Source organism: Pelodiscus sinensis, chromosome 1 (assembly GCF_052426305.1).
Source record: "Pelodiscus sinensis isolate ZL-2025 chromosome 1, ASM5242630v1, whole genome shotgun sequence".
NCBI lineage: Eukaryota > Metazoa > Chordata > Testudines > Trionychidae > Pelodiscus > Pelodiscus sinensis.
The window spans coordinates 210,153,961-210,173,182 of NC_143052.1; the positions used below are offsets into that span (position 1 = coordinate 210,153,961).

Consider the following 19,222-nt stretch of genomic DNA (forward strand, 5'->3'; position numbering starts at 1 on the left):
AGCAGACCAGGGAGACGGAGCAAAGCCGTGGAGGACTTGGGCGGTCCCGCCACCCCCGTCTCCCTGGTCTGCGGGGGAGGGGGGGGTGCAGCTAGTGCCCCCCCCCCCCCAGCAGACCAGGCTTTTCTTGCCTACCCCTGGGGTAGAGCAGCTGGGGGTCAGTTTCAGCAGCGGCTGAATCAGGATGCCTGGGGCAGAGCAGCTGGGGTGCTGCTGGGTTGCTCCAGTAGCACGGAGGAGCCGCGCTACTGGAGCAACCCAGCAGCACCCCAGCTGCTCTGCCCCAGGCGTCCCCAAGTCAGCTGCTGCTGAAACTGACCAGCGGCTGACTACAGGAAGCCCCAGGCAGAGTTGCTCTGCCCCAGGCTTCCTGGAATCAGCCCCTGATCAGTTTCAGCAGCAGCTGACTTGGGGACGCCTGGGTTTCTTAAGTTGTATCTGTATGTAAGTCAGAACTGGCATCCAGATTCAGCCGCAGTTGAAACTGATCAGTTTCAGCAGTGGCTGACGCCAGTTCCGACTTACATACAGATTCAACTTAAGAACAAACCTACAGTCCCTATATTGTACGTAACCCGGGGACTGCCTGTATTCTGAAAATTAGTAAACAATTTTTTTAAAGTCACTATTCAAAAAGAAAACTAACATCTCTCAAGATGAACGCTAGCACCCACTTAAATATCCAAGCCTTTTCCATCCAATAAAACAAAAAGCCTGAGCAAAATAAGGTCTTGTACTGCACCATGGTCAGTGTTAGAAATTTTATCACAAGTTATTTTGAGTTAACCAAACGCAGAAGAGAGTACAACCATTTCTGGAGAGTAAATGAATGTTTAAAGAGTGCACATTAGGGAAGGGCTCAAGGACTAACTTTGATCACATCACCCCAAAGTTTCAAAAACAAAAAGCATGAAAACATCAGGAACAATGATTTTTGCAAATATTCTGGCTAAGAAGAACCTTAACTACAACATACAATTACAATGACTACTACAATTCGAGTATTAATAAATCTTACCTACCTTGAACAACTCAAACAGCATATGAAACAGATGTGAGGGTACATAGACTACTTGAATAGTCTTGTTTGGAGCTTTAGCTAGAAATAAATAAATCATTAGTTAAGAAGCTTTTTTCAAAATATTCCCCATGTGGTATCACAATTCACTCCATCGACTGTAGTAATCATAATTTGTAACAAAGTCAACTTCAAAACTATGCTCTCTCTTTCCAAGCATGTAATAGCGGATCTTGAAAACATACTTCTGAGTTAAATACAGAATGCAGTTATATCAGAAGGTAAGTAGAATTTTGCCTGGTAATTACCTACAAAAGATAATGCTAAGGAAAGCAAAGGCAGCTACTAGAAGCAATATCTGATTCAGCGTGAGCTCTTTTCCCTCAGTATCACATACTGAACAAATGCTTAGAGAGAAGGATGTTAGGGACTAGTCGACTATCAGATATCAAACGCTCATCAGGTAGTCAAGCCAACTAGTCACTTCCCCCTCCCCCTTTGCTGCCTCTAGCAAAGAGAGGCAGCAAAGGCAGGGGGAAGGGGGGAAAGGAGGGAAAGAGCGAGTACTTCAAAGCAGAAGCGCCCGCATGGAGCCCAGGGTCAGTGGGGGACCCCAGGCTCCATGCGGGCGCTTCTGCTTTAAAATGAACAAGAGCCCCCACTGGGGACTCTTGTATATTTCAAAGTTGGCACTCTGCATGCAGCCCGGGGCCAGCGGGAAATCCCACTGCCTCTGGGCTCCACGTGGGTACTTCCACTTTGAAATGTACAAGAGCCCCTGGGGCTCTTGTACATTTCAAATGGTAAGCGCTCTTGTGTAGCCCAGAGTCAGCGGGACTTCCTGCTGGCCCAGGGATGCACGTGGAGTTCCACATTCCTCCTTTGAAATGTACAAGAGACCTCTAAGGTCTCTTGTACATTTCAAAGGAGGAATGCGGAAGTGCCTATCGACTAGTCGAGCAGACGATGGAAATTCCATTAACTATTCAACTAGTAAATTAACCAATATTTAACATCCTTACTTAGAGCCCTGCAAATCCATGGATACTGCTTTATATCTGCAGGTATCCACATCCACAGATGTAGATGTGTGGTGCTTGTTTTTGCAGATACAGATGCAGATACAAAATTGTGCATCCACACAGGGTTCTACAAATGTTCCTGCATGTTAGGGTGCTCTTACCTCTGGAGTAGTTTTATATGACTAATTAATATTTTTATTGCCTTAGAAGGCCAAATAATTAGGAGGGCAAGGAAAGACACCTCTCTCTATATGATCGGTGTCCTGCAGAAATTAATAATTTAAAAACTTATCTCTGGACTAAACAAGTTAGCAAGTATACTTTTTCTATTTGCTAATATTTTATTTTCCCATTCCCTCCAGAATTTCCTACAGCACTTAAAAATAAAATAAACTTCCTATTACCATTGAATTCTTCAACTTCCAACTCTGGTGCAACCAGATAGTACTGCTCACACAACATCTTAGCTGTTTCATAAGCATCTGTGAAAGAATAAAACAGCATACTTTATTCTGAATTTTACATGTATTCAAAAAGATTAGCAATATTCATTCAACATCTCAGAATAACAAGACTGCAATCAGATACCTACATTTTTAGAAAATTAGTCTAAAAACCTGAAATTAATGCACATTTTCATATTAGTTGTGTATATTTACATCTGCATAACCCAAAAAAGGGCAAATTATCTTAAACAGATTTACTATCACAAGTTTTGAGTCATATGGGTTATGCAAGTAGACGCTCACAACAGTCATCTTGCTTGGATATTTATTTATAGTAATCTGATAGCAAACTTAATAGGGGAAAATAATCTTTAGGTCAAGGGCCAAGTTATAAGATCTGGCAACTCTGGGATGGTTTAAGCAGAGTAGGTTAAAGTAGTTGTGTGTGAGATAGCTGCTGTTCATTAAACCTGCCCTCAATTTTGTTATTTAGTGCAGATAGTTTCTCCTACTATATCCACATTCTATGTTGCCACAATGCTTCAAATCCTCTGGAAGGACAGAGTGCTACAACATATGGCTGGGGAGATCGGGGCTCAAACTGGGCACAATCCAGGTTTCAGGGTGGGGCAGTGCGTACTGTAACCCTGAATTTAAAAGATTTAAGTACAGGTGTATTTTGACACATTGGAAGGTTCTAAGGCACTACAGGCCAACCTTAATTTGATAAACTTGAATTATAAACTTCCCTTGTTTTTTCAGTAAGTGGCGATAGTGAGGGGGTAATGGATGCAGGGCACCTGTAATGGGGGAGTACAAATGCTTCCTGAGAATACCTTGTTGCCATCCAACTACTAGTTCTTCTCCCCTCATGGTCCCTTCCTACCTCCAGTAAGTAGGAAGTAGAATTGGAGTAACTTGGAAGAAGGACGAGGGGGACAATAAGGAGCATATATACCACCTACAATCAGTAAAAGAGAATGGAGGGAAGCTCCAAAGTTTGTACTCCAATTTGGGGGGCTAGGTTAGAGTGAAGGAGGTTCACTCTACAACACAAAAGGATTGCAAAGGTGTGAAGATGATCATTAATCTCAATGGGATGTTCACAGAAGAATAAGAATACTCACAAAGATGAGTACAATCTGACAATAGTTCTAAAATGGCTTAACTGACATTTCCATATCAAAGCGTGTTCTCCTCCCCACTCTCCCCCAAGCCCAGCCTCTGTAGTGGAATTTTCAAGGCAATTTTCAAGGCAATATAATTATGCAAGTGGGATATAGAGTAATTTGATAAGTAAACTCCTCATTGAGGGAATTTAGATAGGGTTTATCCCTGGGATCCTGTCTCTAAATGACTCCAAATTCACAGCCAGTGGTATACCTTTAGCCTTACTATGGTACAGCAATAGCATGTTCGGCTAGTAGTGCCTCCACAAGTACGGCTGCATCAGGATTTCCTTTTTAACAGAAGTAAAAAAATAACTTGCAAAATTCTCCTTTGGGTTAGAACAGCATTTAAAAATCTTAATGCAGTTTGTACATTGCTTGATTTTTCTATAGTAGGTAATATAATTTGAGGTTTGTTCTTATTATTTTAAGATGGGCCAAGATGACAATTTTTTTTCTTCACATCCCTTTGTTACAGGAAAAAGAGATTATTTACCTTACAATAATTGTGGTTCTTTGAGATGTGGTGTCCATATGTATTGCCATGGGTGCATATGGGGATCTTTTAGCCAGCAGCCTCCACTGGTTCATGCCTACACCCTGTGTGCCTCAGCCCCCATACCCAACAGCATAAAAGGACAGGAAAGGGACAACTGCCTTTTACTTCCTCAGCCAAAACAAAACGCGGGTGTGAAAACTCTGTGCCAGTAGGGAAGGAGGGTAGATCACAGGATATGTATGAATAACACACGTCAAAGAACCAGAGTTACGTAAGGCATCTTGTTTGTCTACACCCACTCACTCTCCCCTTCCCTCCCCCCCTCCAACACATACACGCATTTACTTTCTTTCCACTCTTGGTGACTTTCGAATGGTTACCTGATGCTAAGATGTGAATGCTCATAATCTATTTAAATAGCAATTGTAATATAGCTCTGCCAAAATGTTCTATTTATCTGAACAGGGGAATAATGACTAAGGAATGCATGCACAGAACTCCAGTTGGCTTCTCTACAAGTTTCAGAAACAAGGACATTTCTAAAAGAACCTGTAGGAGCCTGTGGAGTGAGTTTTAACTTGACCAAGAGACTCTAATCTAGCTAACCAATAATATGTTAATAAAATCAGATATCTATTTAGATAATCTTTGGATCACATAGCCTGTCCTGGAATCTCTTCTGCAAAGGCAATAAACAATCTAGGTGAGATCCTGAAGTCTTTAATACAAAGGTGGGAAACCTAAGGCCTGGAGAGCCAGATGCAGCCCTCAGCTTGTCTGATTCCAACCCCCAAGGCTCAGGGTCCCCCCTTCAGCATTGAGGAACCTGTGCTGGTGCTCCAGTCGCCCTGCTTTTCACTTGTGAGAGGTCCCTGAATGATTTGTGTGTGGATCAGTGGGCCCACAACCAAAAAAGGTTCCCCTTAACTGTTTTAATTCTATCTAGGTAGAAAGATACTGCTCTTAGTATGTTCAGAGAGTATTACCGCCACTAGAGTAAAAGAAAAACCATTTATGTGAACAGTTTTGGAGGTCTAACAGATACCCTATCCTTGTGAAAAACAGTTTATAGTGGGTCAGCCATGAATGTTTGTATTTTTCCTGTAAACTGATATAATCACGACTAAGAATGATATTTTCATAGACAGTGTAAAGACCATGATGCTAATGGTTCAAAAGCCAAACCCTCTCTTCTCAGTCTCACACCCAAAATCAACCCACCTAAAACCACATTCAGATCCCAGGAGCAAGGATATTCACATATATTGATGAGAACACAAGCATTAAGCCCTCAAGGATCCTAGTCACTGTAAGGTATGATAAAATAGCGTGGATGTATCGGTGGATGGTAAGCTTTTACATTTGCAAGGTGAACTCTTACAGAGCTAACAGACTACTAATCTCTAATGAAAGTCTGATGTTCCAAAATCATAGGAACATCAAACTCCAAAAGGGAGAGGGAACACTGTTCCGCTCAGACAGTGATATTTTTTTCCTACTTAGCCACATAAAACTCTTCTTGTAGAGACTTGTCTATTGTAAATCAAAATGTCCTGGACATCTTTGTATCAAGATGTCTCCTTGTTGACTAACTGAAAGGTGCAGTGAAGTTGGGTGTGGATGAAGTATAAAGAAATTACTCACCTTATGCTGTAACAATGGGTCTTTGACATGTGTCGCTATGGAGGTATTCCATTGTAGGAGTGCTTTCATGCTTGCCCTGCTGACTGGCGAACTTAAGTAGCAGCGTCCATTAGCATGCCACATGTGCTGTCTCCCCTCATGTTCTACCACAAGGCAAGTCAGACATGCACACTAATCCCCTTCTGATCCTTCTCAACTTCCCCTGGCTAGACAGAGCTATTCACAGTCATCAGGGTCATTACGTCTAGCTCCTAATTGTAATTCTAGTCATAATTTCCCCCTTTTTCTTATCTTTTCTCCCTTAAAGAAAAAATTTAAGACTATTTTTCCCCATTATTTTTATTTTGTAGAGAACCCTTCTCCAGTGGGATGCCCAGTTCACCAGGCTTCTAGCGCCTCTCTTGCAAAGTTGTGATCCCTGTTGCAGACAAGCATTCCCAGTGCATTCACTGCTTCAGGAAAGGCCACAACAAAAGTATGGACTCTGTGAACTCAAACCCCAGACTCATAAGAACAAATTACTCAGAGAAGATTATCTTCATGGAGTTGGCTCTCTGGATCCACACCAAAAGTTACCTGGCAAATGTGAATCATCTCCTCAGCCCTAAACATCTAATGGCTGTGGACTGAAGAAACAAGCCACTGACCCCTCTCGCAGATCATTAAAACAAGAGTGGGAAGTCCCTACAGTGAGCCCTTAGATAGCTGCAAATAATCTCTGGCACACTTTATGCTGACAGAACAAATACCTTCTCAGACCAGTACCCACAGTTCATAAGACCGAAGCATCAAGCACAACTGACAAGCCCATAGACCGAATGGGCATAGGCATCAAGTCAACAGCACCCAAGGAAAAGGACAATAATAAGCACTTCTCTAAAAAGATGTTGCCAATACATGATCCTACATTAATACTGTCATCTATACCTCATAAGGCACCACAGCAACCAAAATGGACAAGATCTCCATCCCTCCTGGTACTGTCAATGGCACCAAATGAATCAGTATTGCTGGAATTCAACAGTCCAGGTCAGGAGTTTTCAAAGCTGAGTTGCGAGCCTGCTCAGGTAAGCCACTGGCAGAGCCGGGAGACACATTTTTTAATCTAAGTGTCCATAGGCACAGAGCCTTACAGCTCCCATTGGTTGTGGTTCACCTGTTCCATCCAAGAGGACCTAGTGCAAGTAGCATAGGCCAGTCTGCCGCTTTCCACAGCTCCCATTGACTAGAAAAGGCGAATATCACTAGGGAAAGTCAAGGACATCCACCACCATCTCCTTGACATACCCCATTCATCATCCTCTCCCTCAAAGATTGCCCAACCATTAATCTAGACAATCCAGACCTGACAAGAACCATTTGGCAAACCTGTGTCAGGGGCACCTACTTGCACATGGGCAGACAAAAAATATTATGTCTCAGTGCAGAAGACTGAGTTCCTCTTGTTCTACCTTTCACCCAACTCCATCATGGTGAACATGATCAATTCCCACAGCCATCAACATCAATGAGATCCACTGGACTGGAAACATTTGGACCTTTCTGGAAGGAAGGCATATTCTTTGTTTCTTTTTCTTTTGGCATAGGCTTGAAGTTTTATTGATTCATATGTTCTCGGACAGCAGCAGGATGCCATGGCCCGCAGGCAGAGGCTGATCAAGTTCAACCAGTGCAGCCCCTTCCTGTGCTCCCCTTAAATTGGTTAACCAATTAAACAATATGTTTAACCGGTTAACCAATTAAACAGGATTTTACACCCCTGTTCAAAACATGCGCATTAACTGACCTAGCCAGTCTTTCCAATAATGAAGTATACAGAATGTCTAGATTTCTGCTATTTTTTATTAATATCATGTACCTGCATCTCGAATCATAGAATACTAGGACTGGAAGGGACCTCGAGAGGTCATCCTCATGGCAGGACCAAATACTGTCTAGACCATCCCTGATAGACATTTAGCTAATCTACTCTTAAATATCTCCACAGATGGGGATTCCACAACCTCCCTGGGCAATTTAGTCCAGTGTTTGACTACCCTGACATTTAGGAACTTTTTCCTAATGTCCAACCTAAACCTCCCTTGCTGCAGTTTAAGCCCATTGCTTCTTGTTCTATCCTCAGAGGCCAAGATGAACAAGTTTTCTCCCTCCTCCTTATGACACCCTTTTAGATATCTGAAAACGGCTATCATGTCCCCCCTGAATCTTCTCAGTCCTAAACTAAACAAACCCAATTCCTTCAGCCTTCCCTCATAGTTCATGTTCTCTAGACCTTTAGTCATTCTCGTTGCTCTTCTCTGGACCCTCTCCAATTTTTCCACATCTTTCTTGAAATGCGGTGCCCAGAACTGGACACAATACTCCAACTGAGGCCTAACCAGTGCAGAGTAGAGCAGAAGAATGACTTCTCGTATATTGCTCACAACACACCTGTTAATACATCCCAGAATCATGTTTGCTTTCTTTGCAACAGCATCACACTGCTGACTCATATTTAACTTGTGGTCCATTATAACCCCTAGCTCCCTTTCTGCCGTACTCCTTCCCAGACTGTCTCTTCCCATTCTGTATGTGTGAAATGTTTCAGCCATTCTCCTGAAGAGATCCTGAAAAGTTTTGTAGTTATCTAGATATGATGGTGTTGATGGAGGGCAATTCATCTCTAGAGTGGATAGAGGAAGGCATTCTAATGTCTGGAGAGACCCCAGGAGCCCAGTAAAGGTAGAGGTGAGAACAATAGGCAAATTGTATATTAAGCCAAAAAGGGGACCGGTGAGTACTAGGTAGAGCATTCCTCCCTATAATCCCTGGCTACGTCTAGACTACATCCCTTTTTTGGAAAAGGGATGTAAATTAGACGTATCGCAATTGCTAATGAAGCGGGGATTTAAATCTCCCGCGCTTCATTAGCATAAAAATGGCAGCCGCTTTTTTTCAGCACGGAGCTTTGCCAGAGACAAGTGCCAGTCTAGATGCTGATCTTTTGGAAAATAAAGCCTTTTCCGAAACATCCCTTATCCCTCTTGAAAGATTCCAGTGTCCAGAGCACAGGAAATGTGGCTACCAACAGTGGAGCACATATTGAAAAGTACTTAAAGAACTCACTTAGAAGGGTGAAACTGTTAGGTGTGGACCATTGTCTTGTATGGGTTTAAATGAATTATTGTAGAGACCTAAAATGTGTATTCTGTGTTTATTTTTCATAATATAAGTTACTATTTGGACTAATGGCAGTATCCTAATGCTGTGTTACAGTGTCAACCATACACCTGTCCTTAGAACAGGACTCTCTAATCTGGGTGCTTATCATGATGCTCAGCAATCCCTTTGATCACAGTGACACTGCTGAGCATCACAGATACTTGCTTTTCTTTGATCACACACAGCCCCACTAGTCAGGAATGGGATGAGAAGCATGCATCATAATTACAGTATCTGAATGCTGATGCTTCTAGAGTCTTTCATCTTCCCTCTATTTAATTAATTACATTTTCCTTGGCAATACTTCTAACAAATATGGGGAAGCATGTGGGTTTCAGAACATGGATTTTAATCAAAATATTCTATCCTCAGGGCACAACTTCCGGAAGCTGACCATGCAGAGAGCAGGATGAAAGCAACTAATACTTAAAGGTCTAGAAAACATGACCTATGAAAAAAAGCTGAAACAAAAACTATGGGTCTGTTTAGTTTGGAGAAAAGACGACTGGGAATGGGAGACACATCAGTTTTCAAGAACATAAAAAATTGTTAATCTCTGAAGATAGGACCAGAAGCAATGAACTTAAATTGCAGCAAGAGAGGTTTAGGTTGGACATTAAGAAAAAATTCTTACCAGGGCAGTTAAGTACTGGAACAAATTGCCACAGGAGTATTAATGAAGCAAACAGAGGAGTAGCCATGTTAGTTTGTTTCACAAAAACAATGAGGAGTCCTGTGACACCTTAACAACTAACAAATTTATTGGGCATAAGCTTTTGTGCTCTAGAACCTATGCCCAGCACTCCTTGTTGCTTTTCCATCATTGAAGGTTTTTAAGAATAGGTTAGAAAAACACTCATCAGGAAAGTTCTAGTTATTTAGTATTGCCTTTGGTGAAAAGGACTGGACTAGAAGACCTTTTAATGTCCCTTCCAGTCCTACACTTCTATGATTCTATGTACACAATATACATTCTTTGAAATGTATATAAGGGCAGAGCTCAAACTCACTGTAAATTGGTATTTCTCAGATTCATTTGCTATCATCGTGAACTATCCAGTTATTCTGCCAAGTGCCTCCAATCAATGTCTTGTGACAGAGCCCTAATCCCACTGTAGCTACATATGACTTTATCTGGCTTTTCAGCTTCATCTGAGCTACAATGTAGATCCAATAAATATTCTTCCAAAAGGGACAGTTGGTGCCAGACATACTAACTCTGATCAACTCAACCAGACTGTATCAGTTTGGGGAGGATCAGAGTGATAGGATAAGCTTCAGGAATATGCATGAAACATTAAGAACTGTGAAATGCTGACATCACTTTTTTGTTTTGGTTGACTATTTGGGGTGCTGCTTCTTCAGATGACCTCAAATTTTGACTACAGGTTGAACCTCCAAAATCCGGCAGGATCACAGATATTTCTGGACCAGAAAGCCCCAGCTGGCCTGGTTCAGAATTGAAGCCCAGGGTGGGCTGGCAGTGGGGAGCGCACAGTCCTGGCCCAGGCTGAGGTCCAGGAGCTTAGCCCCAACCGGGGCTAGAAGCTGCAAGGCCAGCAGTTATGGGTACACTATTTCGAAATAACTGTCTGCTATGTAGACACGGACTACGTTATTTCAAAATAGTGTCAGAATATTGTCAAGCTGGAGGACTTCTTATTCCGACTCCTGTAACCCTCATTGTACGAGGAGTAAGGGAAGTCGGAGGAAGAGCGCTCTATTTTGAAATAACTGCTGTGTAGACGTTCCCTATTTGGAAATAAGCTATTTTGAAATAAGATACACAATAGCTCAATTTGCATAGCTTATTTCGAGTTAAGCCCTGCAGTGTAGACAAACCCTAAGAACTCAGCTCTGGCCAGGTGAGGTAGGGAGCACCACTGCAGCTGGGGCTGGTGAGGTGCAGGGAACACAGCTCTGGTCAGGGCTGGTAGGGTGTGTGCGGGGGTGGAGCCCCAGTTGGGACTGAAGGCAGCAGGGTCAGTAGCCAGGAGCACAGTCCCAGCCAGGGCTGGCAGCAGGGAGTGCAGCCTGGGCCAGGGTTGTGGGGTGTACAGCCCCGACTAGGGCTGGAGACAGTGGGGCAGACCCTATCCGGGGCCGGTGAAGTGTGGAGGAAGGGGTGACTAAATGCAGCAGGAGAGGTGGCAGGGAGTGCAGTCCTAGCTGGGTACAAAATCCTACTCCCAGGTAGGGAGCCTTGACCTCCCCTTGTCTGGCAAACTCTGTGGCAAACTCATGTCCTGAGAGTGCAGGACAAAGGAGGTTCAGCCTGTATTATCCCTGTCCCCAAATCTCCTCAAGGCAAATCAACTTTCAAAAAATAAGCATGTGGACTTTAGAGCACTTGGAAAAATCAGTAAGCTAGTCTCAACTAGAGGTAGGTAACTTACTTTTGCAAATAGTATATTTCCCAACAAATACATATTAGGAGGCACAGAAACTGAAAGCTTGTGTCAAAATCAGCAAATTGTTGAAATTTTCATTGTTTGGGGTTTTTCCAGCTAAAACTGTCATTTTATTTCAACGTTTTGTTTCAAAATGTCATTTCAAATTGACATTCAAAATAATATTTCATTTGATCTAAACCAAAAATTGTTCAGTTTTGTTTTATCAAGAAAAAAAACAAGTTTCAGTTTGAAAATGGTTTTTTTCCCCCTTCTAATTTTTCAGTTCAGCCAATAAATCAAAAAACAACTATTCATCAACTCATTAACTAGCAGTGCTACTGTCTCACTAGAACAAGAACTAGACTATATACCATAATTCACCAACCCTTGTTAGATTTAAATAATGTAATACAGAATTACAGTATCTTAAATGTCAACCCTTATCAATATGGCATCAATAACTACTATGGTTTAGAAGAGAAACAAAATAAAAAAACATCAAGAACCCATTTTGATATTTCCTGCTTTGGTAATCAAATGCCATATCTCCATGTGCTGACAAAAACCGCAACACAATGCAGACAACGGCCTTCTTGAAAATACAGTAGACTGAACAGCACTTCTTATAAGGCAGCCATTATTAACCTATAAAAATAAATTGTTTCACCAATTATTACGTATACTGGAAAATTTTAATTTGTGAAGAATTTGCAACTGCAACGATTTCATATAAATGAAAGAAAAGGTGAATCTATTCTGGGGAGGTTGAATCCTTTCGTGATAACAAAACAATGCAAACTCTTATAATTTATTCTTAAGATCTGTAATTTATGGTTACTTATAATTTATACAATCAATATCACATGGTTTTACCAAACATTCAAACACTGCTTTAAAAAAAAGCTCAATTAGCTCACTTTGGGATTGACACTTACTCCAAAAAGAAAACTGGGGTAAGGTTAATATTAATTTTCAAATGCTTATAAAGCAGCAAAATTGTTGGTGAAACATTACACACACATCCACTGACACACAAATGTATAACACAGGGTAAAATAAAGAATCATAGTGCAAGTGGAACTATGTTCAAGCAATCAGTGCTATGCAATTAGTATGCAGTTGCTACTTAAACATTAAAAAATGTTTTTAATTTTGCTGTATTAGAGTCTCTATTGCTCTGTAGAGTTTAATGCATCCTTTTTTTCTTTCTTTTTAATATACCTCAATTTCTATACTGTTGCTTACACAAATTATGTATTTTATAACATATATCAAAACAACACTTTCAGGTACAAGCATGGATAAAATCAATAGTTATAATAAGGTGCTTTGTGCTTCACTAGTTTCTCACATGGTGTCTTTCCTTTCTTCACAAGGATCCTCTAATACTCTTTCCTAGCCCTAAGGATTCCCTCCAACTATTTTCTTCATTTTTCTCCCGCCTTTGAAAACACTGTGGTCACACTCCCTTACAGTCAAACAGTGGTACTCCTTGAGCTAATATGATGAAATGAGATGAACAGAGAACAGTATGAAAAGATACCTCCTCCCATAAGTGTGAATGCTTTCCGCTTCCACTATGTTCATAGCTTGTGTCAACCTGACAATTAAGGGTCGAGATTTAAAGCCCAACATCAGATCTCATATGGCATCCCAGTGTTCTTCCACTAGATTACCATACTGGCACAGTGGGCCAATATGGCTTCAAATGAGAATGTATTAGCTCAGAATTCAGATACAAACATTGGGTACGTATTATTGTATTCTGTGTATGAAGCATGTGTATGTATATATGCTCCATTCATGTGCATATAAAACTGATATGCATGTGCATTTATGTTCATATGGAACATGTGAGTGTTTACACACATACGCATATAGTCCATGAGAGTGACACTGCATGACAAGGTGTACAAGAATATCAAAATATTCCTATATGTGTAGTACCTAAACACACAAGCTAAGAGTTTCTAAATATCTCAAGATTATTCCTGTATTATAACCTCACTTTCTTAAGGAGTTTGTGTCTTTATTGTACAGCCTTACTTGAATACTGTACAAGAACAGAGAACTACCTTGATTTCCTTTATGAAGGACAGCAAATAAAATCTATACTTTTAAATACTTTTTGGAAAATAGTTTAACCAGCATATCAAGCATAAGGAAAGGTTGAAGTCTGCTGCTGCCCCTTTTAATCTGTTCTCATAGTGTGAATTATAATTCCATTTTTGTAGTTATATTAACATTCCATTAGTTTCACATTTTTAGATTTTGAGACCACTAGAAAGAGTGGTTGAGTAGATAAAGCACTAGGCTAGGACATGAGTTCTAGCTCCATTTCTTCCCCTGGCCTGCTATGTATCCTTCAGCAAGACTTTACTACCACAGACTCGGTTTCTCTATCTTTAAAAAGGAGCTGCAGAGGGGAGCCAAATTAGTCTGTCAGGGTAAACTTAAAAAACAACAAATGATCTATTCTAGTAGCACTTTATAGACTAACAAAACATATAGATGTTATCAAGAGCTTTCATGGGCACAACCCACTTCTTCAGATGACCGGAGCTGTGCCCACGAAAGCTCATGATACCATCTACATGTTTTGTTAGTCTACAAAGTGCTACCAGACCATTTGTTGTTTTTTAAAAAGGAGGTAACTGCACAGACGAAAAGTGATATTGGAGCTACATATTGTTCATTTTATTAGAATCTTTGATAGGACAAAGCCTTTATTTATTTATGGCCTCATTATAAGCAACTGAATATATATTATTCCTTGGTGGTTTGTTTTTGTTTGTTTGTTTAATTAAACGGAACTCAATCTTCTGCCTTGGACACCTTAACTAGTTATATAACTGTAAATTGGAGTTTGAAACATAATATACGTTAAATGTATATCATTACCTTTTACTACGTCAGCCACATTACAGGTTGGATCAATACTCCCAATATGCTTTGGATGAGCAGGATTAGTATCTCCACCAAAAAGAAGAGCTAATAAGAAAAAGAATTGTCAGTTATATGAACAGATATTGCATTTAAAACAACACAGAAAAGTTAAATCAGATGTGTTGACAAGAGTCAGCATCACGCTGCAAAAAAGATACGCTTCCATAATGTCAGTCCCTGATCTAGACTATTGCCCCTCTCTCTACCGAAAAAAACCCCCACTTTATTTACTAATTACAGCTTGCAATATCAGATACAATATGAAAAATTAATGCACTGGAGTCTATTCACGTCCATCCAGAAGACAAAGTCTCATATTTCTCAGGATAGACTAGACTAGACAACTGAATTGTGAAATGCTTCCTCCATATAATTATCTCAATGCACAGTTATCACAATTAGGGACACTTCAAGAAGAAGGTCCCAGTAGGTGGAACTGCAAATTAGATTAGGTATACAAGGTTTCTAATATTTAGCACCCATTTGTCAACCATCTATTAAACCAGGGCTACTCAACTTTGGAAGCCCTGGGGGCCACAATGATACTCACAGCACATGCTGAGAGCCGCAACTTTATGCAAATATACATGTAAATATATGCAAATAAGCTTCTTTCACATTTGCAGGCATGAATACAAAGATTAAGGCAAGACTACACAACACACAGGCCCCATTTAAGTCAGTTTTGATTATATTAATAAAATGCAATATTTACCCAGTTTCTACCCATATGACAGAACTTTTAAATGAGCAATGACAGTCCAGGAATGTAACTACTAAAACACATATCAACAAAAGACCATTATATTGACTACTTTTTTGTTTTGGCTCCCACCCACAGGCCGTGTGTTGAGCCCCGTGTAAATCCAAACCACACTGTGGGCCACAAACAAATGAGCCATGGGCTGCATGTTGAGTAGCCCTGTATTAAACAGAACTCTGTCAGGGTCAAGGCCAAATTACATGAAACCTCTTGTTTCTCTCAACACGTGAGAAAAGAGCCAATTGCCCTTAGCAAATCAAGGGTGGATCACTAGAGATTATCTACACAAAGAAATCCCACCAGTTTAATGAAAGGTGTGATATTAAACTGCTTTAGTTAAACTACTGCAAAGCTGTACCAGTTAAAATGCTAAGCCAGGTTTAAATCAGTATGAGTCTCCAGACTCAAGTTGTACCAACTAACAAAATCAGTTTAGCATTATAGTTAAACAGGTGCAACTGGTGTGTCTAAACTAGGCCTACAAATTGTAATAGTACAAAGCCTTTATTTATTAACACTTATTTTCTCAGAGGGACCTTTTTATTCATCTAGCTTTGTCATCTTCCTTTTCATGTCTGGCCTGATTTACTACTAAGTGACTATACTATTCTCATCTTTTTAGCCTTGTAGTACTCATGCATTTAGCATCTCTTTCACTGGACACATTATAAATAAAAGTTACTGCATACATACATCATTGTTAGTTTAATGCCTTGGGCTTAATGTTTTCCCTATCCTATGTCGCATGCCCATGTTTCTAAGATGTCACAAACAGCAAGATACTGGACAGGAATGAAAACATGGAGCCAATACAAAGATGCACTTTCAAGAGATCATAAGAATGACCTTGACTTTGAAAAGCAACAGATACTGGCTACTGGAGCTAAATAATTCCATTCACGCTACAAGATGAATACTAAAAATGGATATGTAACCAGCACAAATCTCGGAATCTAATTTGCATGCTTCTCTCACATTAGAACTACTGTGTTGATTAATAAAGGGAAGAATAAAAATAAAAATCTCAAGTGAGAAATACAGTTTCTTTAGAAGACAAGAAAAAAAGAGGTTGGTGGAGTAAGAGCAGGAAAGACAGCATAATTTGTTGGAAATATTTAGCTCTTAAAATATGCACAGTGAACAAACTTTATTCACAAGCATGACAAAACTGAAAAGGTGGAAGACTTTTGTATTTGATGGTGAAATATGTGTCAAATCTAGAGAGTGGACTGGTAGGCAGAAAAGATGTAGTTATTTTACTAGTACCTAAAAATACTTTGTTCATCATCTCGCACAATGAATCCGCTAACAAGGTGAAAAAAATTTTTAGTCACATTGACAAAACAGAAGAGTAGAATTTACCTGCAAGCCCATCACTTTGAAATACAGGGCTGTTACTCTACTTTGTGGTTCAGATTCATTTCTAGAAAAATGCCTCAAAAATACTGCACTACTTAAATAAACTGACAGTAGATCATCTACCATCTTTATCTTCACCTCAGAATGTTAAAAATAGTCATTGGTGCGAGGAAGGCAAAATCAATGCTGTCATTTTGGGTACATAAGCAACAACTAATTATTCCTCCAAATTGAAAAGCAAAGCAAAGTACTTACTGTGCTGGTTAATAAGCATGCGGAAAGAGATGCGGTTGGTGTAGAACCTATCTAGAAAATACTGGATGTTACTGCTAACAAATGGATCAAAGCCATACTTTTCCTTGTACTCAATCACCCCTTGAGCCATTGTAGGAACCACATCATTGTGTCTGTTCCTTACTTTGATTAAAACGTCTAAAAAGCTGAAAAACACAAAAGTAGAAACAATGTTAGAATAGCAGGAATCTCTACATCTTATTCCACTGTTTTAAACTATTCATTCACATGTAAGACAGTCTCTTCTTGTTTATCCTTCATGGTCTCTAAAAATGTATCAAAGAAACAAAAGTCTTGCTACATTACTATCTACTACACCATGCTAAAGGGAAATATATTGTGCAACTGTATGCTCAAACTAGTGTAAACATTCAAGACCTCTGAATGATTCAAGTTATGTCCCACAAAAATGTACATAAAATTGTGTTTTCCCCAGATCATTCTTCCCTATCAATCCAGAACACTTACTCACAAATATGAATAAGGCCGACTATAACCAGGAGGCAACCAGACAACTCTCAAACACCACATTTTACAAACCTCTCCCCTCTGACCCCACCTTGGACTACCAAAAGAAACTACACTGTCTCCTTAAAAGCCTCCCCACAGCTACTCGGGAACAAATCCTCACAGAATCACCTTCTGACCCCCGACCAGGATTGTTCTATCTACTTCCCAAGATCCATAAACCTGGGCACCCCGGACGTCCCATCATCTCTGGTATTGGCACGCTCACTACTGGTCTATCCAGCTATGTAGACACTCTTCTCAAACCCTTCGTAACCAATACCCCCAGCTATCTCCGAGACACTACTGACTTCCTAAGGAAACTACAAAACATCGATAACCTCCCCAATAATACCATCCTTGCCACCATGGATGTAGAAGCTCTATATACCAACATCCCACATGAAGACGGACTACAAGCAATTAGAAACACTATCCCAGAGGACACTACTGCCAACCTGATAGCAGACCTATGTAACTTTGTTCTCACCCACAATTATTTCCAGTTTGAGAACAACTTATACCTCCAGATCAGCGGCACAGCCATGGGTACACGCATGGCCCCACAGTATGCTAACATCTTTATGGCTGACCTAGAACAACGTTTCCTCAACTCCCGTCCCCTTTCACCCTCCTCTACCTACGGTACATCGATGACATCTTTATGATCTGGACACATGGCCAAGAAACACTGGAGATATTCCACAGAGATTTCAACAACCTACACCCCACCATCAACCTCAGCCTGGACCATTCTACACGAGAGATCCACTTCCTGGACACCACCGTACAAATCAACAATGGAAAATTAGACACCACTCTCTACAGAAAACCCACTGACTCATACAGTTACCTACATGCATCCAGCTCCCATCCAGAACACACCACACGATCCATCGTCTATAGCCAAGCCCTTCGATACAACCGCATCTGCTCTAACCCCACTGACAGAGACCAGAAGCTTCAGGATCTCTACCAAGCATTTATAAATCTCAACTACCCACCCAGAGAAATAAAAAAGCAAATTGAAAGAGCCAGACGAATACCTAGAAACTATCTACTTCAAGACAGACCCAAGAAAACCAACAATAGAACACCACTTGTCATCACCTACAACCCCCAACTTAAACCTGTCCAACACATTATCAATAAACTACAGCCTATATTGGAACAGGATACCATACTCAAAGAGGCTCTGGGAGACAGACCCATAGTCTCCTATAGACAACCACCTAACCTCAAGATGATTCTTACCAACCACCACAGGACATACCACACTAATACCAACCCTGGTACCTTCCCTTGCAACAAACCCCGCTGCCAGCTTTGTCCACATATTCATTCTGCTGATACCATTATTGGACCTAACCAAGTGAGTTATAAGATCAAGAACACATATTCCTGCGCATCCAGAAATATAATCTATGCTATCATGTGCCGAAAGTGTCCGTCTGCTATGTACATTGGACAAACATCTCAGACACTTCGCCAAAGGATTAATGCCCACAAAACAGATATCAGACAAGATCACAAAGAGAAAACAGTTTCTTGCCACTTTAACCAGAAAGGACACTCTCTAAATGACTTAGCCACCTGCATTCTGCTACAAAGACCTTTTACATCTGCACTTGAAAGGGAATCCTCTGAACTGTCATTCATGTTAAAATTCGACACTTGCCAACAAGGACTTAACAAGAATTTGAACTATCTCACCCATTACCAAGACAGTTTCCCCAATTATCACCTGTAATACCATTAACTCACAAACATCCCACTCTCCCGACCTTTAATATCAGCAATTCACAGACACTTACCTTCCTTCCTCCCCCTTCCCACCCCCCTGCATCCCCCTTCTGTTCTGAAATGTGATTTGTCCTTTTCATATTTGTTCATTTTTTTAATTGTATCCTTTGGTATATATGGTTGTGACTACTTTCTTCCACTATTTGATCTGAGGAAGT

At 40.6% G+C, this 19,222-nt stretch overlaps 1 protein-coding gene across 1 annotated transcript in view; it reads right to left on the reverse strand.

The window, feature by feature from the left end:
* The window catches only part of PDK3 (pyruvate dehydrogenase kinase 3), a 73,812-nt gene that overhangs the window by 13,904 nt on the left and 40,686 nt on the right, over positions 1 to 19,222 (reverse strand). The window contains exons 4-7 of the mRNA XM_075913292.2: positions 16,716 to 16,900; positions 14,294 to 14,383; positions 2,445 to 2,522; positions 1,023 to 1,099 (exon numbers count right to left, since the gene is read on the reverse strand). Of these exons, the coding sequence (XP_075769407.1) occupies positions 1,023 to 1,099; positions 2,445 to 2,522; positions 14,294 to 14,383; positions 16,716 to 16,900 (430 nt within the window). The remainder of the gene's footprint in view (positions 1 to 1,022; positions 1,100 to 2,444; positions 2,523 to 14,293; positions 14,384 to 16,715; positions 16,901 to 19,222) is intronic.